The sequence below is a fragment of the Lycium barbarum genome, chromosome 8 (genome assembly GCF_019175385.1).
Source record: "Lycium barbarum isolate Lr01 chromosome 8, ASM1917538v2, whole genome shotgun sequence".
Classification (NCBI taxonomy): domain Eukaryota; kingdom Viridiplantae; phylum Streptophyta; class Magnoliopsida; order Solanales; family Solanaceae; genus Lycium; species Lycium barbarum.
In genome coordinates, this window is record NC_083344.1 from 8,392,680 (window position 1) to 8,415,792 (window position 23,113).

At 36.5% G+C, this 23,113-nt stretch overlaps 1 protein-coding gene and 1 long non-coding RNA gene across 4 annotated transcripts; one reads left to right on the forward strand and one right to left on the reverse strand.

Moving 5' to 3' along the window:
* The first annotated feature begins 6,129 nt into the window (after window positions 1-6,129).
* Window positions 6,130-14,018, forward strand: LOC132605867 (uncharacterized). Its single transcript, XR_009569482.1, has 5 exons — window positions 6,130-6,311; window positions 8,539-8,607; window positions 8,684-8,995; window positions 12,021-12,082; window positions 13,651-14,018. It is a non-coding gene; the product is annotated as an uncharacterized LOC132605867 (long non-coding RNA).
* Window positions 14,019-14,157: 139 nt separating this feature from the next.
* On the reverse strand, window positions 14,158-20,615 carry LOC132605866 (putative late blight resistance protein homolog R1A-10). Of its 3 annotated transcripts, none has more exons than XR_009569480.1 (4): window positions 20,485-20,615; window positions 15,457-18,081; window positions 14,907-14,982; window positions 14,158-14,768 (listed from the first exon to the last, which is right to left on the reverse strand). XR_009569480.1 is itself a non-coding variant. In XM_060319128.1 (3 exons), exons 2-3 carry the CDS (start codon window positions 18,035-18,037, stop codon window positions 14,972-14,974), a joined length of 2,592 nt encoding a protein of 863 aa, XP_060175111.1. In that variant the 5' UTR covers window positions 18,038-18,081; window positions 20,485-20,615; the 3' UTR covers window positions 14,158-14,971. The 3 variants fall into 3 exon arrangements, 1 of the variants encoding a protein (XP_060175111.1); XR_009569481.1 differs by having other exon boundaries at window positions 14,881-14,982; XM_060319128.1 differs by having other exon boundaries at window positions 14,158-14,982.
* Between the last annotated feature and the right edge of the window lie 2,498 nt (window positions 20,616-23,113).

Sequence of the window (23,113 nt, forward strand, 5' to 3'; positions counted from 1 at the left end):
GTGCTCTCTCTCTCTCTCTCTATGTTAGCAATTTCGCACACACTCTCTCTCTATCTGTGTTGGCTACTGTGTTTGAACTGAAATGAAATAATGTGTGCCCTATCTAGGAGATATCTTTTTTTTTACATTTAACGACGGACTAGCGACGGATTTTATAATCCGTCGCTGAATAATATATTGATTTCTTTTAATAATTAATATTGCGACAAATTTTTCCGTTGCTGCAAATATATATTTTTTTCGAGAAAAATTAAAGGCCTAGCGACGGATTTTTCGTTGCTGAATCCGTCGCTAATGAAAAATAAAATTTGTCGCGCCTCTTCTGTTGCTAAATCTGTAGTGAAATTTAAGGCGCCAAAAATTCGCGCTAATTATTAGTGACGAAACTCAGTTTTCGTTGCTAATCCGTCACTATATAATGAGATAAAGTTTTAGTTGTTTTTCTCGCGACAAAATGAGAAATCTGTTGCTAATCCGTCATTAATTAGCGACAGAATATGGTCTGTCGCTAATATTCCGTCACTAAACGCTGATTTTTTAGTAGTGTGAGGATGATGAGGAAGAAGATGCCGAGCCGTCAGGTGGCGAGGCTGAGGATGATGAAGATGATGACTAGGCCCTAGTGGGCCTCAGGGAGTATTTCTTGCCTTACTTTGTTTTTAAATTTTTCCATCTATATGCTTCGAGGGCAAAGCATGATTTAAGTGTGGGGTGGGAAATACGTCCCTTGTAACAACATTATGAGGTTAAGGGTGGTGATCAAGTTGCCATAGGTTTTCTTTTTGATAGTGTATGAGTCTTTAAAAAAAAAAACTTGTGTTAGATTTTCTTGGTAGCTTCTTGAGTCCCTCGTTAGTGGCACACACCATCCACCCCCTTGGGTTTTCTTATGACTTGTGTTCTTTCCTAAGGGGGGACCTTTGAACCGAGTTAGATTTGTTTTAGTTTTTTTAGAAGAGTCGTAGGAGTCAAACCTGTTAGACCACTCGAATTCTAGGTGCTCAGGTTAGGTGGAATGTGGAAACCATGAGTTTTTCTTAACCATCTTTAAAAAAAAAAAACATGTTTAAAAATAGGCAACCTACCTCGAAAAATTTCTGTAGTAGACTGCATTGACTCATGTATGACCCACTTGGCACGATTTGTGATAGTTGCTTGAATGGATTGTTGTATGAATATGTTTTGTGTTGATTATGTGTTGTGTGTGATGTGAGGAAACTCTGGTATGATCCATTCTTGATAATGATGACGAGAACTTGCCTGGGGTGTTTGTGAAGCGAAATTGAGTGAGAAGTTTAGGAAGTGATCTAGGCATTTCTTTGTTAGCCAAAGTCTGAAACGTCGCTTGCCTACCCTTTGAGTATGTATATCCCTAGTCAACCCCGTTGAGCCTTTAGCCTTTCTTTTTACAACAGCCAATTAGCCTACTCTCGTTCTTCTTATTGACCCAATTTGATCCCTGTTTTACTCCTTAGGCACTTTTAATGGTTACTTATTGAATTGGAGTTAGGATGTAAAGTTAAGGGAAGATTAAAAATGAAGTCTATGGGTGTTTCTGAAGGGTAGATAATGGTTAGTGGGAAATAATATATATATATATATATATATATAAAAAGAACTGCAAAACAGGAACTGTCTATGTTTGTCATCTGCGTTCGTAATGTCGTCTCCCACTAGGCTGTCAAAAACAAGAGGATGCTTAAACTTGAGAAAATGAATGGGTGTTGATAAGATAGAATGGGTAGCATGCGGGTGAATGCTATGGGTGATGAAGGATGGTGCAGAAATAAACTATGATTGTAAGGTATTAAAAGTGCTTAGGGAGGTTAGTCACTATGTTCCAAAATATAACCTACCCATCCCTTAAGCCTACATTGCAACCATACAAGTCCTAAGTGATCCTAAATTCACCTCACTCTAAGTTGCTGAACGGTTACACTAAGGGCAAGCCTATGGTTCGTCATGTTTGAGCATTGGATATTCTTTGTGAGAGTGAGCGGTATTGTTGCATCTTATGTCCATTGAAGTAAGTCATTTACCTTGTGTGAGATATGGACAACTCTCTTTTGGGTGAGGACACATAATTAATAGGAGACGGATGAAGTACTCCCTCTCGGGCAAGTAACAGGTCTTTTATGTCTTGAGTGGTGTCTAGAGTCATATGCATGTTTGTGAACGTATCGTTTCTTGAGAAGTTTGGTTGCTAAAATTTTGAAGCATAAGAACATGGTGGTTTTGAAGCAGTGGCATGATTGTCAAGAATTGGATCAATGTGTATGGTAATGTAATTTCGAAACCTGCATATCCACCGAATTCTGATGTAGACCTGTTTGAGTGGCATGGCTAAGTAAAGTACTAGGGAATGTAGGATAAGTGGTTGCTCGAGGGCGAGCAAAGTCTAAGTGGGGAGTGTTGATATTTGGCACAAATATCTAGATTTAGTGTCATTTACACTTTACTTCTTAGCACTTTCATCGCAAGTTCAACAAGGACCAACGAAGGGGATTCCGGGCAATTTTGAGTGATTCCGAGGCTGTGTATGTCGATTGAACGTTGCGAAGGAAGTTCCAGCACTTGAAGGCAAAATCTGACCACTGAAGGGCCTCATGCGCTGGCCATACGCCGCACAGCCAGCGCACAAAAACACCCTTCCTGACTCTCAGAAGGACCATGCGGTGGTCATGCGCAGCATGAGAAGAACGTAAAGGAGATCATGCGCTGGTCATGCCACGCACAGCCAGCGCACAAGAGGCGTCAGTTATTCTATTCAGATCGGGATTTGGCCAACTTATCTCATATTTACCCTAGCATATAAATAGCCGTTTTTAACATTAGAACGACGGCTTGGACGAATTTTGAGACTTGTGAAACTCTCTCTAGGTTTTATTCCTCTTCTATTATTTTTCTTTTCATAAAAACCCTAAGTTAATCATGAATTCTTCTTTCGTTTACCAAATCATGTGTAACTAAACACTTAAAATCTGGGGTTGTGGCGTAGCCATGAATATTGACGTTTGACAAGTATTTCATTCTTAGTAGCTTGTTCGTATGCAATTGCTTCACTACTTCTGTGTTTAATCTCTTGATTGTCTGCGCAACAGTTAAGTTCTATTTACTCATTCATATACGTGCTTGGGAGAGACGTTGTTAATTTGGAGAAGAAGTAATGAGATTGTGATCTGAAAATCCCTAAAAGTTGGGCTAGGATTTGTGACTAGGATAGGAATATACTTAGTTACCGCAATCAATTATATACCGTGCTCTTATTGCATTCTTGATAAGTCGATACCATAGGAATATAGGAGGAGAATTATCGTGAATCGGCGAGTAGTGGTTCGCAAGAATACTACGAGACAAATTATCCGGTTAATTAGATATTGTGAATAAAGTTGCTAAGGTGTGATACTTGACTGTCTCAATAGGATTGGTGAATCACCCACGACCCTGGAATATTTCTAAAATCTTGATTAAAGCCATTCTCAATTACGTTCTAAGCACAATTTCTGGATACATTATCAGTCAATTACATACTAGCATTTAGTTATAAAAGAACCAACACTTTTATTCTTCACTTGCATAGATAGTAAGCAATAGTTTATTTTCGTGAAAAATTGGTCATAAGTCTCTGTGGGTTCGACATCCGATTTTATATAATCACTTTATTACTTGTACGACCACGTACACTTGCGTGTGCATTTGGACGCAACAGATTCAGCAAGCCATGGGGTTCGCTGGGTTACATGCAGCAAGGCACCGAGTGTCGTGTTATGCCAAAGCCATGGTTCGGGGCATGACACTCAGCTCCTCACTCCAATCACTCCCTTTGCAGCTCACATCTGAATGCGATCAGCCGACGGCGGCAACTTCGATTCCGACCAACGTCTTGATTTTTCATCCCAAATCTTAAATCTCAGGTACATATTTCTCTCTTATTTCTACATAGTTTCAATATTCTTCATCGTCTTGATATTTTGTGCTTGGGCTATGAACATTGTATTTATTGCACTCGAATAGAGTAACAACTTACATTCAAACAGAGTGAATGAGTAATTGCTATGCTCGTTGAAACTTGTAAATAATTGGAGTAACTTTTTCTATACGTTCTCAATTTTATTCATTTTCTTGTTTGTTGCATTCGACTGTCCTCCTTGTTGAATAATCAATGTCGTCGTCAATATGTCGTCGTAGTTAGTAGCTACCTCATTTTGCTTGCTTCATTGTCTTGAAGTTTTTTGCTGCTTTTGTTTGGTTAGTTAACTAAATTCGAATTTTTTACCCTTATGGTCTGATTGATTTTTTTAATGTTTCTTAAATGGCAGAAGAAAGTAGAGTAAGTGTGGCTGGTCAAAGTGATAGCTTACCTAAAAAAGATGATAACAATGACGACTCGCTTGACGCCAGGTTACAAAGAAAAGAAAAGAAATACAATCTAGATCCAAGGTTTGGGATCATGTTGATTAGATCGTTGTAAATGGTGTTGGTAAAGTGAAGTGTAGACATTGTAAAAACAATTATGCTACTAATACAACAGTAAATGGGACAATGGGATTGAGACAACATTGCAATTGTGGAACACTTTGGGCTGGGCCGGTTTTGCTTTTGTGACTAAAACATCGCATTTGTGAAATTAACTTCCGCAGTTGCGACAAATCATTCACATTTGCGGCTACACCAGGATCAACAAAATTTACATTAATTACATAGCTCAACATGTGATGAAATACCCCCGAGTCCACGGATTTTCACCGTTCCATCCCGTCAAGTTCCAAATAAGCGTACAAACTTACCCAAAACTTTAAAAATCATATTTTAGTAAAATTAGGGGTCTGATTGTTACTTTAAGCCATGAATTTGAAAAGCTACAACTTGAAACATCACATCTTCGCAAGGGCAGCTCAATGGAATTGGTTGTCTAAAGCCAAATCGTAATAAGAGGTTTCAAGTATATTCAGTAACACTAGCTTCTGCGTGCGTCACACGTGCATCCTGTGCGCCGCCCGTGCATCTTATGTGAACTAAATCATGAAAATCACACAATAATTCATTTGTCATATTTGTCTTCAAACCTCTAAGTAAATAATTTATTCTATTTATGAACAGTTTTAAAAATATTTTCATACCTCAAATTATATTTTAATTGATACCTTCATTAAACGTACGAACTTGCTTTAAGCTTACCTAAAATATAAAGGATCATTTCTGACAATTCTCGAAGATAAAGAAAGTTTTATTTGTTATTAATTAAGAGAATCCTTCAATTAAACAAAATAGGAGTAATAACACTGGGAGAATTCGAAAACTTAACATGTATAAATATCATCTTAGTTTAACCCAAAAAAAATGAAAAAAAAATATCATCCTAGGATAACAAAATTAACCGCGAGATACAAACCTTTACTTACCTTCATGAATTGAAATTTGTCAAATTGTTCACGTGATGTATTCACTATAATGAGGTTACTATCTTAATATTTTTTTATATTGTCGCTAATATAATGAATATTTCAAAGTAATATACGAAATTCTACAAATAATCAAACATGTTAATTAGAAAATCAGGCCTCAATCCCAAATAAGTTGGAATCTACTATATGAATCCTTACTGCTTTCATTTATAGTCAATTCATCTTACTATCTGTCAATATCTATACTTTTAAAAGTGGGAAGCCCTTAAGTTAAAAGCTAAATTACTAAAATTCCCTTCTAACTAAACTATATAACTTATTTAAAGAAACACATTGAGAAATCAAGAATGATGAGTTGTGACATTGGCAAATTTAGAACCAAATACAGAACCATTGGCAACTATTAACACGTGCTCCAATTTTTCCAAGGATGTTTTCGAATTACCAAAAAATCACACACGTTAGAGCTGGGCATAAATATTGAAAAAATTGAAAAATCGGACCAGACCGAATTAATTCAGTTCTTCGATTTGGGTGTTCCAGTTATTCGGTTCGGTTACGGTTTTTTATTTTCTAAAAGCTCGATGTTCGGTTCAGTTTTTTTATTATGGGGTCCCAATTGTTCGGTTTAGCCGAACTTTTATTACATTAGTACAAAAAAAAAATATAATACTCAGTATCTCAAACCTTAGGCCCAAAATATTATATCCAACCCAAGCTCATAACTAATTGAATAATAGTACACAGAGTCACTCCAGCAGATACTAACCATAGTTCTATTGTACTCACTCAGCTCCTCACTCCAATCACTCCCTTTGCGGCTCACATCTGAATGCGATCGGCCGGCGGCGACGACTTCGATTCCAACCAACGTCTTGATTTTTCATCCCAAATCTTAAATCTTAGGTACATATTTCTCTCTTACTTCCTCATAATTTCATTTTTCTTCATCGTCTTGATTTTTTATGCTTGGGCTATGAACACTGTATTTATTGCACTCGAATAGAGTAATTACTTAATATCACATAGAGTGAATGACAAATTGCTATGCTCGTTGTAACTTGTAGATAATTGGAGTAATTGTTTCTATTCGTCCTCAACTTTCTTCATTTTTTTGTTTGTTGCATTCGACAGTCGTCCTTGTTGAATAATCAATGCCGTCGTAAATACATCGTTGTAGTTATTAGCTCTCTCGTTTTCCTTGTTTCATTGTCTTGAATTTTTTTTATGCTTTTGTTTGGTTAACTATCTTAATTTGAATTTTTGTCCCTTATGGTGTGATTTTTTTTTTAATCTTTCATAAATGGCAGATGAAAGTAGAGTAAGTGTGGCTGGTCAAAGTGATAGCTTACCTAATAAAGATGATAACAATGACGACTCACTTGACGCCAGGTTACAAAGAAAAGAAAAAAATACAATCTAGATCCAAGTTTTGGGATCATGTTGATTAGGTCGTTGTAAATGGTAAAGCGAAGTGTAGACATTGTTAAAAAAAATTATGCTGCTAATACAACTGTAAATAGGACAACAGGATTGAGACAACATTGCATTTGTGGAGCACTTTGGGATGGGCCGGTTTCGCTTTTGTGACTAAGACATCGCATTTGTGACATCACAAATGTGGGCCACCCTTCATATATGTAGTTCCCACCCGCGCAGCCTCCTTCGCATTTGTGAAATCGAATTCCGCATTTGCGACTAGTCATTCGCATTTGCGGCTACACCAGGATCAACAAAATTTTCATTAATTACATAGCTCAACATGTGGTGAAACACCCCCATGTCCTCGGAATTTCACCCATACCATCCCAATAAGTTTCGAGTAAGCGAACAAACTTACCCAAAACTTTAAAGATCATATTTTATTAAAATTAGGGGTCTGATTGTTACTTTGAGCTACACATGAATTTGATTAGCGACAACTTGAAACATCACATCTTCGCAAAGGCATCTCAATGGAATTGGTTGCCTAAAGCCAAATCGTAATAAGAGGTCTCAATTATATTCAGTAACAATAGCTTTTGTGTGCGTCACACGTGCATCCCGTGCGCCGCATCGTGCATCTTATGTTAACTAAATCAAGAAAATCACTCAATAATTCGTTTGTCATATAATTGTCTTCAAACCTCTAAGTAAATGATTTATGTCTATTTATGAACAGTTTTCAAAATATTTTCTTACCTTAAATTATATTTTAATCGATACCTTCATAAAATGTATGAATTTGCTTTAAGCTTTCCTAAAATATAAAGGATAATTTCTGACAATTCTCGAAGATAAAGAAAGTTTCATTTGTTATAAATTAGGAGAATCCTTCAATTAAAAAAATAGCAGTAATATAATTGGGAGAAGAGCTTCATTTGTTGAAGCAAATGGTAGAAAGTCTTACTTGATTAACAGAGTTTTGCTTCTCCGTGTATTGACAACTTGATAAGTATTCTAAGAAAAAATAATATATTATTAATAGAAGAAGCTGAAGTATAGCCACTAAACGGATTTCAGATATCCTTGGGGACTGATCATGGACTTAGTCTTATCCAGTTGAGAACCCTTTCGGTGTCTTCAAAGACAAAGATAGCCAGCAGAACCAGAAAAACTATGTGGGGGGTAATGTTTGTATTAGAAAGCTAATTGATCTTTGTATTGGAAAGCATATGTTATCAGGCATCCAAATTATTAGCATGTACTAGTTGGAATATGGATTGCTGTTTAATTGATTGACTTTAACCTGTTTACAAAAACTCTGTGGTATAAAAATAAGATGATGTAGTTTGTAGAACTAAGATTGTATTGTCAATGCAAACAAGCTTCATTCAACATAAGAAGAAAGCATATGCTTTCTAATACAACGGGGAACTGTTATTGATATTTTTAGTTTGCTTCTCTCCTCCTTCCATTGCTCCGATTTTCCATATTTATGTTATATGCATCTGAAAATTCTTCCGTGCAAATAAATTATTCCAAAATGAAGCTCTGCCGATGGTTACTCGCGTCCAACTTTAATTATAGTCTGAGTTAAGCTCTGCCGATGTTTACTGTCATTACTTAGTGTAGGAATATATCAGATATTGTCTTGGCCTGCACTTTTTTAAGGAAATGTTTGACTATAAAATTTCTCTTTTATGCGCTTAAGAATGAGAGAGCAGCAATGGAGTAAAAGAAGGTTGATCAAAAGGTTTTACGTTTGGCAGAGGAACAGAAGGTTTGTATGTCCATTCTGTGGTTTCACTGAACTTACATAATAAGTCTCTGACATCCACAGATAATTTTACTTGCAGAAGGCAAAAGAAACTCTCCGTCAAGAGAACATAGAGCTGCAAAAGAAACTCGACTTAAAGCAAGCGCTAGAGTTGGAGATCGAACGTCTCACGGGCTATGCAAGTAACAAAACACATGGGAGAGGGAGAGGGCCAAGATGTGAAGAAAAAATTAGACATGCTCGAAGAGAGCCTAATTGAGAAAAAAGAAGAACTGGAAGCTCTTGAAGCTTGAATCAAGCTCTTGTTGTTAAAGAGCAAAAGGCAAATGTTGAGTTAAAAGATGCCAGGAAGGAGTTGATCAATGTAAGTGCCAGGAAGGAGTTGATCAATGTAAGTACAACTCTTTATAGTTCTGTGATATCCTTAGCTATTTTGTGAATAATACTGAAGTTTCTATTTTTCCTTAAATGGAGTAAGAACATCATGAATGATTAGGAGCAGAATAAAGCACGTTCAATTCGTTTTGACCTGAGAGAGTTGTATATACATGTTCAGTTTTCGTTCTCAACCTATTAGAAATTTCCTAAAATCTGCACCATCAACTGAGCTGCTACCATATTCTATGTTGCTGAATATTCAAGTCTATACATTAATGCATAACTTTTAATTGTAAGGACTTAACTAGCAGGCTTCAAATCATGAAGATTTATGCGGTCATAGAAGTCCCATCTTTCAAAGTCAATTTACTTGGGAAAACCATTCTTACGTGGTGAAAATTTGACAAATGAAACATGATTTTGATGGCTTTTAGGGAATGAAGCAGTACTCTTCTCGAGCTTTAATCGGTGTCAAGAGAATGGGAAAGCTTGATACTAAAAAGTTTCAGGAGATAACCAAGAGAAAATTCCTTAGAAATGATTCCTCTATCTGCTCCACATGCCGGCCACTATCCAAGATAATATGTAGTTGGGCATCAGACGCCTCAACCTTTTTATTCAATTGAGCTTGCAGGTCATGGATATCTGAGCCAAATTGGTCTATCTCTTGTCCGAGCTTTGTTCTTTCTTCCATGAAGTGTGTCAAGTCACTTGTAATTTCATCAAGATAATCTCCCCACACCTCCAATCATTGAGATCGAATCAATTGGCTATCACTCACAATATCCACTTTGTGAAAATCACTTGAGAGACTAGAACAACCCTTAGGACACTCTTTCCATTGACCACCACACCAATTACAAAAGTTTCAATCATAGAATTTAGAAGGGTCACACATCACATTCCATATGATCCAAATTTTAGAACAATTTTCCATAAGTGGGGTCCTCCACAAAGTGTCAAAAAATCATTAAAACATGAATACCCAACATTCGATAAATTTTCGTTCCAAGATACCATGTCAAGAAGAATACAAGACTATTAAACAAAAGAAAAAAAAAATAACACTTGAATAGACAAAAAGAAAAGTCTAACCTATATAACCAATTAATTTCTAAGTCCCCGGCAACGGTGCCAAAAACTTGTTGCTCCCAAATGCACACGCAAGTATACGTGGTCCTACAAGTAATAGAGGATTTTAAAGTCCAGATATCGTACCCACAGGGACTTATGATTAACTATTTACTAAATTAAACTAATGCTAATTATCTAAACAAGAAATAAAATCCAAAGTTATATTTATAAACTAACTAAAAATAAAAGAAAATAATGAACTTCAACCAAGAAAGATTGAATTTTTATCGGAGAAGAGATAGATCTAGGGTTATGACCACTAACAATCCAATTGAGTCTTCCAATTGATATACCTATTTTATTTCCTGGATTACTAGTGCGAGTTAATTGTAACTTTATGATATTCTCTCGAACTACTCACAAGCTTGTAGATGCTACTATAACGCCTATATCTCTATGGTCGCCATAACAAGAATGCATTTATTTCTCCGTAACCAACTAAGTAGGGCTAAAGGGTATATCTCTATCCTCAGTAGCGAAATGATTAAATCGAACAAACTCTATTTATTCTTATTACGTACGTGAATTCCCTCTCTCAAGTCCAATTCACGCACCACAGATAGTGTCTAACTATTGATCAGGTAATTAGACAATTAAGACCAAGAATAAATAAATAATCCAAGATGGAAAATTAATAGATAAAATGATAATCAAATGTCAAATTTCATGCTAGTTTCAAAACCCTAGAACTATAAAGTTTAGCTCCACATAGACATAGAGGAAAAACAACAAATCATCTGAATAAAAAAAACGTTAAAATAAATATTACAGAGAAGAGAAGGTAAAACCCTGTAACTATGGCCTCCACGGTAGCTCCAAGCTCTCTCTAGGTCCAAAGTTCTGAACTAAGGGTTTCAAGTTATCCAAAGTTATGTAAAACCCTGTCTTATAGAATATTTATAGGTGTAGGAAAAAGCCCATGTAACGATCCAGAAAAAACCCATGTAACGATCCGTTTCGTCGTTAATGTGAAATTCGAAAAAATTCGCAACTTCAGCTCTTTAAAAAGTCTTCGACTCAGTCATACTTCTGGAAATCGCTAACTTAGTCGAATCTGTTGTGCGCGTAGTGTGAGAGTATTAAAATTTGGGCCACCAAGCCCAGTGGGACCGCCGCAGCAGCTAGTATGCCGCTACAGAGGTGGCGCTATAGCGGTGGGCCCACCGCCAAAGCGTTTAGGTGGGCTGGTCAAGGGACCACCACAGCGGTACCTATGCTACCTGAACGGCAGTCGGCAGACCGCTAAAGCGGTGATGTACAGTGATTTTCACTATTTAAGAGTTCATTTCGGGATTTGACCCCATTTTCTCAAAACCCTAAATTCCAGCCGCCCCTCAAGCCTTTTTAGGAGCTTAAATTCATATCTTCTTAGGAATGTTAACCTTCCTAACTCCTTCTAATCCCTTCTTTCGCATAGTAAATTGTTCCTAAGGTCTTAACCTAGAGATAAATGAAAATGGGTATCACCAATTCCTAGGCTTAGAAGGACAAATGGTTAGCATGTTCTTAATATGGATTATATTGGCCCAATCTCTTATATTCATCACCCTAGAGTGGTTACTAACTTAGATTCTCTTCTTCTCAAATTTGTAAATGGGTTTCTTCCTTGAATCTTGAAAATGGGTTTCTTACTTGAATCTTGAAAATGGGTTTCTAAAAAATAGAGTTAAAAATGGTGACTTTGCATACCTAGTAGCTTAAGTGGTTGACTTTAATCATGAATGGAGGTTAATGAATCACCTAGCTTTATTATGATGGGAAAAAAGTTCTTTAGTAATGGAAGCCTAAAGAGTCTAGAAATATTCAACTCCCAATTTTCGTTATCAATCTGAATCTCTTATAAATGCGCTACTGGTGATTCCTATTTTTGGGGTCTCATGATTGTCTCAAGTTCCTTCGTGCAGATTACAACGTGATGAACAAATTGAAGATCTACGGATGTTCGTGGCACCCGCTCGGCCTCGAGGTAGGTTATGGATTCCTTTTTGGTAAGCTCCAGTTAGATTTACATATTCATGTACTAGAGGAAAACGGAGAATGCATGTATAGGATTTTGGAGTTGGGATGGATTCTTAGGATGGTACTGTTGCGCGATTTGTGTGTTTGGGCTTGCGGCCTGTAGACTTCTTAGCTTCATGTGTTGGGTTTCATTGAATATTGGTGGACTTCTTCTGACTTAGGAGTAGTTGTTCGGTACTTAGTCTACTACGTCCCTTTGATGAGGAATTCCCGTATGATGCGCATAATTTGTTCTATGCTATAAATAGTGAATCTTAATTAGTATTGAAATGGATAAAATGTATCGAAGATCGTGAATTGATTCTAGACTGGGTATTAGGGATGCCTTGTACGTATAAGGTGAAATTATTATGTATTAATGTTGATAGGCAGTAAAAGAAATGAGGTAATATTGTTATGTGACTTGTCCGTGTTGATTATCGGAGACTATTGATATATCTTGTTCATGATATTGTGGTGACTTACTTGTCGATGCTTGATACGAGGATAGTATTCTATATCGCCTATGTAACCTTTCCATGATATTGTTGGAGTGCCCATGCGTGGTACTTGTGATATTGATCTGATTATTGACATTGAACTGATACATTGCACACATTCTCATCCTTTATGATATACTGTTGATACATTGTTGATACTTGAAGAAACACTGTGATGAGCTAGGCTCGGTTTGGATGAGAGTAACGTGAGGTCCGATATCCGATGGTTGTCCCGGAATCGTGGTTGAGTGGTAGCGATATCCGAGGTTATTGCCGGACCGTGAGGTACATGGACTCTGCGGATCCCCCATGGGTTATGGTGATGAAAATCCTCCGTGGGCAAAGATCCAGAGTCTTGTCTGTCTATTGGGCAAAGATCCGGGATGAGAAGTACATGGACCGCGAGTCACCCTGGGTTATGCTACCGAGATATCGATATTTCCATCCGGAGTACATGTGTACACAACATTGCATTGCATATACATTTCATACATTATTGCATTGCATTGAACTTGGCTTTTGTTGTGATATTCTTGTGATGTACTTGTGTTATATGGATTTGGATTGAGTATATTAAGACTTGATATAATTGGGCTTAGTGTTATAACCATAGGCCATGATCTTCGATTATCCTTGTTGATTGTTCATTGGTCCGGTTGTACGTGTTGGTTTCCTAAGAATTAGGTGAATAATGAATATCATAATGACGAGTTGACTTGTATCCTAAGATTGAATAGCGTAATGATATTTGACTTGTTATACTTGTGTGAAATTGCCTAGTGGCTTGTAGGTGAGATAAAATAATGTATAAGGTAAGTTAGGAAATCGGATCACTAAGGAAGAGTTAATGAATTTGAAAAGTTTGACGTTATGACGAGTGGCAGGTAATGTACGTTGTTGATCTAGTTTACTTATCATGCTTATTTGTGAATTATTTTACTGATATGTGCCTCTAACCATTGTCGGCCTATGATGCTTACTCAGTACGTGTTGATTGTACTGATACTACTCATGCTACATCCCTTTTGGGGTGTAGAGTGTTTCAGGTGATGGATTGTTGAAATGTTCGGAAGATGCACGGTGCCTATCTCAAAGGCCTCAATCCCTTTCATTCCGGGATGGGGGTTGAGTCTTAAGAGTTATCATTGTGCTCCGGATCCACTTTAGTCGCTCTTGTACTAGTCTAGACCAGGTCGTGGGAATAGAAATAAGTCATTGTATTTTATTTATCCATTGTAATCACTGCTGCTATTTGGGTTAATATATTGATTTGATTTCCGCTGTTAATTATTCATATATTGAAGAAAATGAATTTTTATTCCTTACTTGGAAAATGTGTTATTTTGATTGAGAATTCTCCTATCGAGGTGGGAATGGTAGGTGCCCGCGCAATTCTAAATTGGGTTGTGACAACCCAGATGAAATAACTGAGTCCAAAATAAATTGGAATATTTTTGGAGTCCGGACTCGCTGAGGAGTTGTGCAGCAGCAAAATTGCTCGCTTTGCTTTTCATACGGCGAGACAAATTTTCTGCCAGGTACGTTTCTTTGTTGTAAACTTCAATTGTATTACTCACTCCTTTGCCACATACACAAGCATTAATTGTCTCAAAATCATGCAATCTTTCCACTTCTTCAATTTCCAACTGTCAGCATATTGCAATAGTTCAATTGTTCCTTTCTTTTGCACTTCTGCCACGTAGACAAGTTCACCCAAACATTGTACTCAAGGTACAGCTCTTCAAGGTTGGGCAGCCAAGCTATTGTTGATAGTCAATAGGATGTCAGAGGAAAGTCACACAACCACAATTCTTTCAAATTGGAAGGGAAGTGAAAAATCCCACAGCGGATTTGTTGCTACAGTGGACCCATTGTCATTTGAATTTGAACTTTCAAAAACTACACCCAGGGATTCTAGTTCAGTTAGGTAATACAATTTCGGGAACCAATATTGCTTTTTTGAACAATCCCATGATTCCTTGAGAACAAATACAAGCTGTTGAAGATTGGGAAACCTTTTAAAAATATCCTCTGTGTCTTTCGAATAGGAAAGCGCAGGTACCTTTAATATTCTCAAGATCTCTAACTTTGAGTCCTCCACTATAAGTACTCGTTCATCCGCATCGAAATCAAAGAAAGAACCATCTTTGAGAGCTGCAAGTTGCAAGAGGTTAATGGTATTACAGAGAACGTCATATGCAGATTTCAAAAAAGGCAGGCATAAATTAAATAAGATCAGGTAAATTATTAGTCTTCACTATGCTACCCGGACTCTCCAAAATGCTGCCATACCCATGTCGGATCCTCCAAAAATATACTACTTTTCGTCATCATCATCATGAACGACATCATCATCATCATGCATCATCTGAATGAAATCACAGAAGTAAAACATCCTGGAGTGTTTCTTTATATAAGCCAAAATTATAATTCCCACATTGTAAATCCTTATGCAAGGAAGGCCTCAAATCTTCAAAGGCAAATACTCATCAGCAACTACACAAAATAATCACATCTAATACCATTTTGATCTTCTTTTTTTTTTTTTTTGTAATTTAGTTAGTGTTTTTTAATCCAATTAACTTTTTGTTCACGCAATCAAAGCATCCCCAGTCATTCATATGTTTTGTGTATTAATCAAGAATAGAAAAGTTTTTTTTAAAAAAAAAAAAAAAAAAAAAAAAAAAAAAAAAAAAAAAAAGGAAGAAGAAGAAGAAGAAGCAAAAGAGCTGCAAACTGAACGAGCATGACTTGTGGAAATGAAAACTAGTGTAATCTTGGTAAACATATGCTAAAGTTTCATAAGCAATTATGCAAAGTTTATTCTGGAATATATGCTCACCTCGATGTGAACCTCGGATAAGAACATCAACGGGTTTGCTACCGAGATCCTCTTGTTCTTGTTGAATTCGTGCAGCACAAGCCTCGAGTTTGGGTGTACAAAAACTTAACTCAATTAGTTTTAGTGAGTAAATATCTGCAAACTCAATGGGTATCTCATTCAAATATCTGCAATATCTAATCAGAAGGCACTCAAGGACAGGAAAATTGTCATTCGTGGCTCTCCAGTACTTGAGATAACAATCGCAAATTAGCAAAAGCTTCAATCGAGTAAATCCACCTGCAATTGGATGCCAGTCTCGGCCCTGACAAGCATTCCACTGCAGATTCAGCACCTCAAGGTTGGGCAACTCACCTATGATGTTCAAGTCCTCCCACCTTAGACAAGTTCGGGACAACTTTAACTTCGTTAGTGTTGCTGGAAAAGCTTTTGCACATGGAATGGTCACTAGTGCAGAGCCTGATACCCCAGCAACAACAACATTCAATGTTTCAAGTTGATGTAGATGGACAAGATTGTCGAAAAGTCTTGATTCTTGGAAACTTAAATAGTCGCGTGAATCTCCATTGATTTCTAGTTTTTTAGCATTCCGAATCCCTGAAATAACCTCTTTTGTGCAACTACTTGGAGACAAGCCAGAAATAGTTTGCACGTTTGAAAAAATTAAGTATCTCTCTTCACCAACAGATACACTTGGGGGATTTGGCAAATAAAAATTTTCAAGGCTCAGATGCCTTAATTGCATCAGTTCCCAAATTGTCTCTGAAAATTCTCTAGATGCCGAACCACGACTTTGAACAATGAATGTTTGCAGATTCCATAACCTGCAAATTTCTGAAGGTATGTGAAAATACCCAGACATTGCAAGGTATCTCAACCAAATGAGGCACAGTATCTCAGGAGGGAAGTTTATGAACCTTATGTGGCTCAATTCCAAGATTCTGAGTAAATTGAAATGATTAAGCCCTAGTTTGAGAGTAAAACTTGCAGGGTGCTTAGAAAGAAAGACAAGTGAACGAGTTCGTTTCAAGAGATTGTTGTCTTCATCATATGTCCGCCTCGTTATCGAATGATGATGTCCAGGAGTAAGAAGAGCCCTATAAGAATCACAGTCTTTCATGACAAAAATATTTTGGCTTTGAGCTTCTCTCAAGCACAACTCATATAATAGATCATGAACCTTACATGATTTAATATTTGATTCATCAGAACTTTTCTTGCTGACGAGAACAAGATTTCTGTCGACAAGATCTTGTAAACACTTCTCAGCCTCCCCTTCGAAGTCTTTTTCCAACTTCAGAAACCCGTGGGCGATCCATAATCTCACCAATTTCTTCGCTGAAATCTCACAATCTTCTGGAAAAATTCCAAAATACAGAAGACATGCTTTTAGATCACTGGTCAAGTAATTGTAACTCAACCCAAGCACACGTGAACATTGTTCATTCGGATCATTTGTGACAAATGACTTGACATCTTTGGCAACACTTACCCAATCTTCTATTGTCCTTTTAGATTTGGACAGAAGCCCAGCAACCACAACAATAGTTAGTGGTAACCCGTGACATTTGTCTATGATTTGCTTGCCAATAGTCTCAAATTCAGGTGGTAATGATGCATTAGTAAAGCCCGCACTTTTAAAAAGGTTCCAACTCGCATCTTGATCCATGAAACCCATCTGCAAAGGAAGATTCTCAGTACCAGCATAACAAGCTACTTCATTGTTACGGGTAGTCAACAGTATACGACTCCCATTGTTTTCACTTGGAAAGCATAGTCTCACGTCATCCCATGCTTTAGTGCTCCACATGTCATCCATGACAATTAAATATCTCTTGCCCTTTAAACTTTTTTGTAGCATGTCTGCTAGATCCGCTTCACCTTCCATGTAAAATGTGTCACCCTTTGTAGAACGCAGAAGGCTTATCAAGATTTCCTTTACATTGTGTTGGCTAGATATAGTAGCCCAAGCACGAACATCAAAACGAGAATGAATGTACGCATCATTGTAAACTTCTTTCGCTAAAGTTGTTTTACCGATGCCTCCCATACCGACGATCGGAATGACTTTAGGTTCACCGGAGAAACCTCTAGTCAGATCTTCTAACAACCTTTCCCTTTGATCATCACGTCCAACCATATTGTTCTTAACATTCAGAACTTCTTTTGCTGAACTTGAAAAATCTTCAACCAAAGATTCTTTTGATGCTTGTTTGCCTATATCTTGAATCTTTGTTGACTCTTTCCAGACACGATCAACATCCTCTGCTACTTGTTTTAGGCTATCACATAGCCTCTCATGCACCTTTTCATCATTTGTCATTACGGCTTCTGTTAGTCTCAGTTCAATTGTGTATTCAACAGCATTTGCAACTTCTTTTACTTGTACTTCCAGATCTGTCATTTCCCCAGACAGATTGCTTTTCTCAAAGTTCTTGAGAAATACTTCCAAGGAACTAACTTTTTCACGAAGAGCGAGTAATTCTTCTCTGTGATCAAAGATTAGAGATAGCATTGGTGAATTTGATGTTAAGACCGATTCCATTGTTCTCATAAGAGAAGCAATACTAGCATAAGCCATATCTACTGTATTATCGTTTTTCCTTTGCAATTATGACCTGAAAGCTGCAAGTTGCAAGAGGTCAGTTATGTTATTACACATGATTGAAACTTAAAATAGTAACCTTGTATTAGCATTAAGTCTGTTGCATGTTCAGGTCAGTTCTGTTAGTACACATGATTTTACACTTCGGCTGTAGTCTTTAATCTCAAACACATCAAATTTGGTTAGACAATAGGGAAATAAATAATCTTTAACAGTGTCAGCACCTAATACCTACCGGCTATTATAGGACAATTTTATTATCCTGTCCCACTTTTCTTGATATAGTTTTATGTCACCCTCAAAATTTCATTACTTTTTACTGTTTCATGCAAATTAAATGCTGCAATTCTATAAAACTCTAGATATGAAGTTCTCTTTACTCGATCTAATCAATCAATCAACTATGTTACAATTCCAGCTATTTGGGTTGGTTGTATGAATTATCTATAATCATTCTGCTCTATGTGGAATACTTTTCATTTACGGTTAAATAATTGTGTTTTAAGGCAAACTAGGGGCAATTGCTGAGATGCACTTGAGAAAAGCTCATATTCAAGTAACAATGAAAGGATGAAAAATGATTAAATAGGACTTTAGATTAACATCAAGTGAACTTAATATCCAAACATTCTCATCACACATAGTATTCAGACAAATCTAGATTGTACATTAAGAAACCAATCCCTCAAGATGATATCTTAACTCGATACTACATTTGGCTAGTACAAGTTGACTTTCCATGCAATTGGACTCGTCAACGCTGTGGTACATTTGTGTGTACACTTGGGTGTTACCAGGCACGCAGTGCGTGATCACCATTTCCGGTGCCTAAGTACATTCCTGTAAACATGTTTTATATGGTGTTTTGCACAGTAAGGTTCAACTAAGTGTGTGATTAGCTGTAGAGGCTAAGTAATGGTAGTGCCATCGCTCAAGGTCTGATATCGCGTTTGGAGACATATAGCTCTTAGGTTGATTAGTCGTATCACATTGCCTACGAGAGAATAATTGGTATGAATTGTTTGCTAGCACCTCTACTCCATCAAGTTATGAGCAAACAGAGATAGCAAAGCTGACCTCAAATATATCCAGAAAAAGCTTGAGTATTGAGTGTATGATTTATGAGTTTAACTTATCGTTGTGAAAAACGACTTGAGTTTGAGTTTTACAACTTGAGAAGGTTCTATTGCATTGATATTTCAACATGACTTTTCTTCAAACTTATACTTGTCCCAATGATTACAGATTTGGTTTTCAATTGCCTAGCCAGTGGACTTGTTCTTCTTACTTACTTATGTACATAGATCGAAGCTCAGTGTATGAGACTGTGAGCACCACGGGTTCGTCAGAACCCAGGGGAGGAGCCATAGTGAAATTTACGGGTTCGACAAAACCCAATAGCTTTAGCTCAAACCCTGTATTTGTGGTAAAAATCTACTTAATCTGTACAAAAAGTTTTCATAGGATACATGCCACCTCTCACCAGCAACAGGTACCAGACAACTTTGTCCACCAAGTCGAGTACAGATGGGAAAAAATCACCTAGTATTTTTGTCTCTGCTGGAATTTGAACGTGAGACCTCATGGTTCTCAATTGACTTGATTGACCACTAGGCCAAACACTTAGGTGAAATAGTTTATTCAGAACTCAGTAAGCTGTCTTTTTTAAATTCAAAACTCATAAACTCAAAATCCTAGCTCCGCATTTGGTTCCACGGATGCCAATTCCTTATATTTTCATATTGATGTCATTCAGTTAGTTTTAATCATTACTCCCTCCGTGCCAACTTATGTGATACTTTTTACTTCCCGAGATTCAAATTGTATGAATTTTGGCCAACATTTTAAAAAGTATTTTTCACCAAATTGTAATGAGAAATATTGCAACTTATACTCCCTCGGTCCCAATTTATGTGATACACTTTGCTTTTTGGTCTGTCCAAAAAGAATGATTCATTTCTATATTTTCAAATAATTTAACTGAAAACTTCTCCTTTTACCCTTAATGAGATGATTTATAGTCACACAAATATCTAAAGCTTTTTTACACCACAGGTTTCAAAAGCCTTCTTTTCTTTCTTAAATTTTATATCTAGTCAAACTATATCACATAAATTAGCACGGGGGAGTAGTACTCTTCATGTAGTTTTCAAATATACAAATTTTAATCTTAAACTATTATGTTAATCTAATACAAATTAGCTTCAAAGTTTTGTCAAATTGACTCTAAAAACAAAAAATATCACATAAATTGGGACGGAGAGAGTATTCTACATTATGCTTCATAAGCTATACAGTAGATTCTGGTTTATTCTGGGCTTTGAGTAATGTTAAACAGATGTCATATGCACTTTCTATATCCATGAACATGATATGATGATTAATGTTCCTTTTTTCTAAGTTTATTTAATGGAATAACTAACCTTTCGATGGAAGATTGGCAAGATAGAAAGAGAGTTGGGAGAAGTAGCAATCAGTTGCAAGATCACTGCAATAAAGTACTTCAAGAAAACAGTAGAAGGAACACAAATATGAGTATCAACAAACAAATGTGGAAAGGACAAAAGATACCGTACATAACCAAAGATAAATCTAAGTGGCTAAAATGATATCTGCAGAATTTATCATGTAGTCTCTTAACTATAGGGATAGGGTGAATTAGGTCCCTATTATATAATGCTGAACACAAATGGTCCTTTATCTTTGCAAAATGGTGCACTTTTAGTCCTGGTCAAGAAAACAAAAACTTTTAACATGCTACAGTAAACCAAATAACTACAAAGCTAATTAGTAGGCATCAACTTGTACTCTAAATTCGGCTCCCGAAAGGTCCATTTTTTTTGGTCATTTGAAGTGTTTTCAAAATTTGCTTACTAAAAGGACAACTACACATAACATACTTCAAATCTATTTTACGTGACACTCTTTCCTTTAATCCCCATTTTAAAAAGATATGCAAAAATAGCCCTAGTTGAATTTTCTTGGTCTTCGCCATAGGCTTTATGAGTAGTTCTTTTTTTTTTTTTTTTGGGTAGTCTGACAGATTTGGCGTTGTTTGAATTTGAAGAAAAAAACATTTGTTTTAGAAGTTGATGTTGAAGAAAAGAGATTAAGCACTGCAGGGGCATAACAGTATTTTTACAGCTTCAATTAATTAGTTAGTGGTACTTAAAGTTAGTTAAGTTGGTATTAACCACCTACCTAAAGTTAGTTAGTGTAGAATAGTTAGAGAAGAGATCAGCCTCAACTAATCTAATCCTCAGTACATTGTATATATATCTCAATACACATTAGATTGTAAGTACAACATTTTTACACATTACAGATCAATGCATTCCATCAGTTCTTTCTTTCACTATTAACTTCTTCTTCTTCTTCTTCTTCTTCTTCTTCTTGATTACAGAACTTATCAATGAAGTTTTAACACATTACAGATCAATGCATTCCATCAGTTCTTTCTTTCACTATTAACTTCTTCTTCTTCTTCTTCTTCTTCTTCATCATCATCATCATCATCATCATCTTCTTCTTCTTCTTCTTCTTCTTCTTCTTCTTCTTCTTCTTCTTCTTCTTCTTCTTCTTCTTGTTGATTACAGAACTTATCAATGAAGTTTTGATTAGTTTCATGGTATCAGAGCAGTAGAACACGTAACCATTGTGTTCTCGATTTGAAATTCGATCCCTAAATCAAATTCCGCTAAAGTTTAGGGTTCTTCTGAAAAAAATTTCTTGAAAATCAGTTTCAAGCTTAAAAGTGTTAATTCTTGTCAATCTTTCTAGGTAATTCAATGGCAAACGACGAAATTCCAAGTAATCCTAATGAAATGTTGAAGAAAATAGGTCGAGTCTCAACAACAACAATGGTGCAACATCAGCTGGTTGTGGCAGTCAAACAGCCCTGGGTTCTAACCAAACAATTGATCACAACCACCCTCTCTATCTGCATAATTCAGATGTGAGTGGTATTTCCCTCATTTCTTTCCAATTAACTGGAAGTGAAAATTATGCTTTATGGGTTTAGATCTATGTGATTAGCCTTAATGGGAAGAAACAAGTTTTGGTTAGTAGTTGGTTCTTGCAAGAAAGAAAAATTTAGAGAAGAATTGTGGGATCAATGGGATAGAGTAAATGCAATTGTGTTGTCTTGGATAATGAATTATGTGGCTAGTAATTTGCTAAGTCGGTTGATGTATGTTGTAGATGCATAGGCTGTTTGGGAAGAATTAAAACAGAGATTTGATGAGATTAATGGTTCAAGAACATTAAGTCTACACAAAGATATAGAAACTCTTACTCAAGGAACCATGTCTGTAGCTATATATTTTACTAGACTTAAAGGTTTGTAGAATGAATTTGGGGCTTTAGTTCCTTTTTCTGGATGCAACTGTGAAAAATCAAGAGATTTTGTTGTTTACTTACAATGTCTGAAACTATATCACTTAATGGGGCTAAATGAATCATGCACACAACCTAGGAGTCAAATTTTGCTTATGAGTCCTCTACCCTCAGTGAATCAAGCATATGCAATGATCATAAATGATAAAAGCCAAAGGGCAAATAGTTCTGTATCCACTGGTTTACTTGGTGCAGGACCCTCCAATACTATGAACACAATAAGTCATTTTGACTAGTCTAGTGTGTATTCAGGAGTCAGTAATAGTTAAAATATGAACCAGGCTGAGCCTTCAGCCTTATATTCAAGAAATGGTAATTAGGCTGTAAATAAAAAATATAAGAAAGATTATAATGCATGGTGTGATATGTGTAAGATGAAAGGACGCACTAGAGAAAGTTGATACAAGATAGTTGGCTATCCTCCAACTTCAAGAAAAGGAAGTTTAGCACAGGAAATGGACATGGTCAAGGAATTCTGCTACATGCAATGCATCCTTCACTGATCACACATCTATGTAGAATCAGATGACAACTAATCAAGATCGTGAAAATCTTGTTACTGCTAATGTCATTGGGTTATATCAAAGTTTGTTGAATCAGAATAAGATGGCTCAAATGACATGTATGAATCAACCTAGAGCCTGTGTGTTTGTTTAC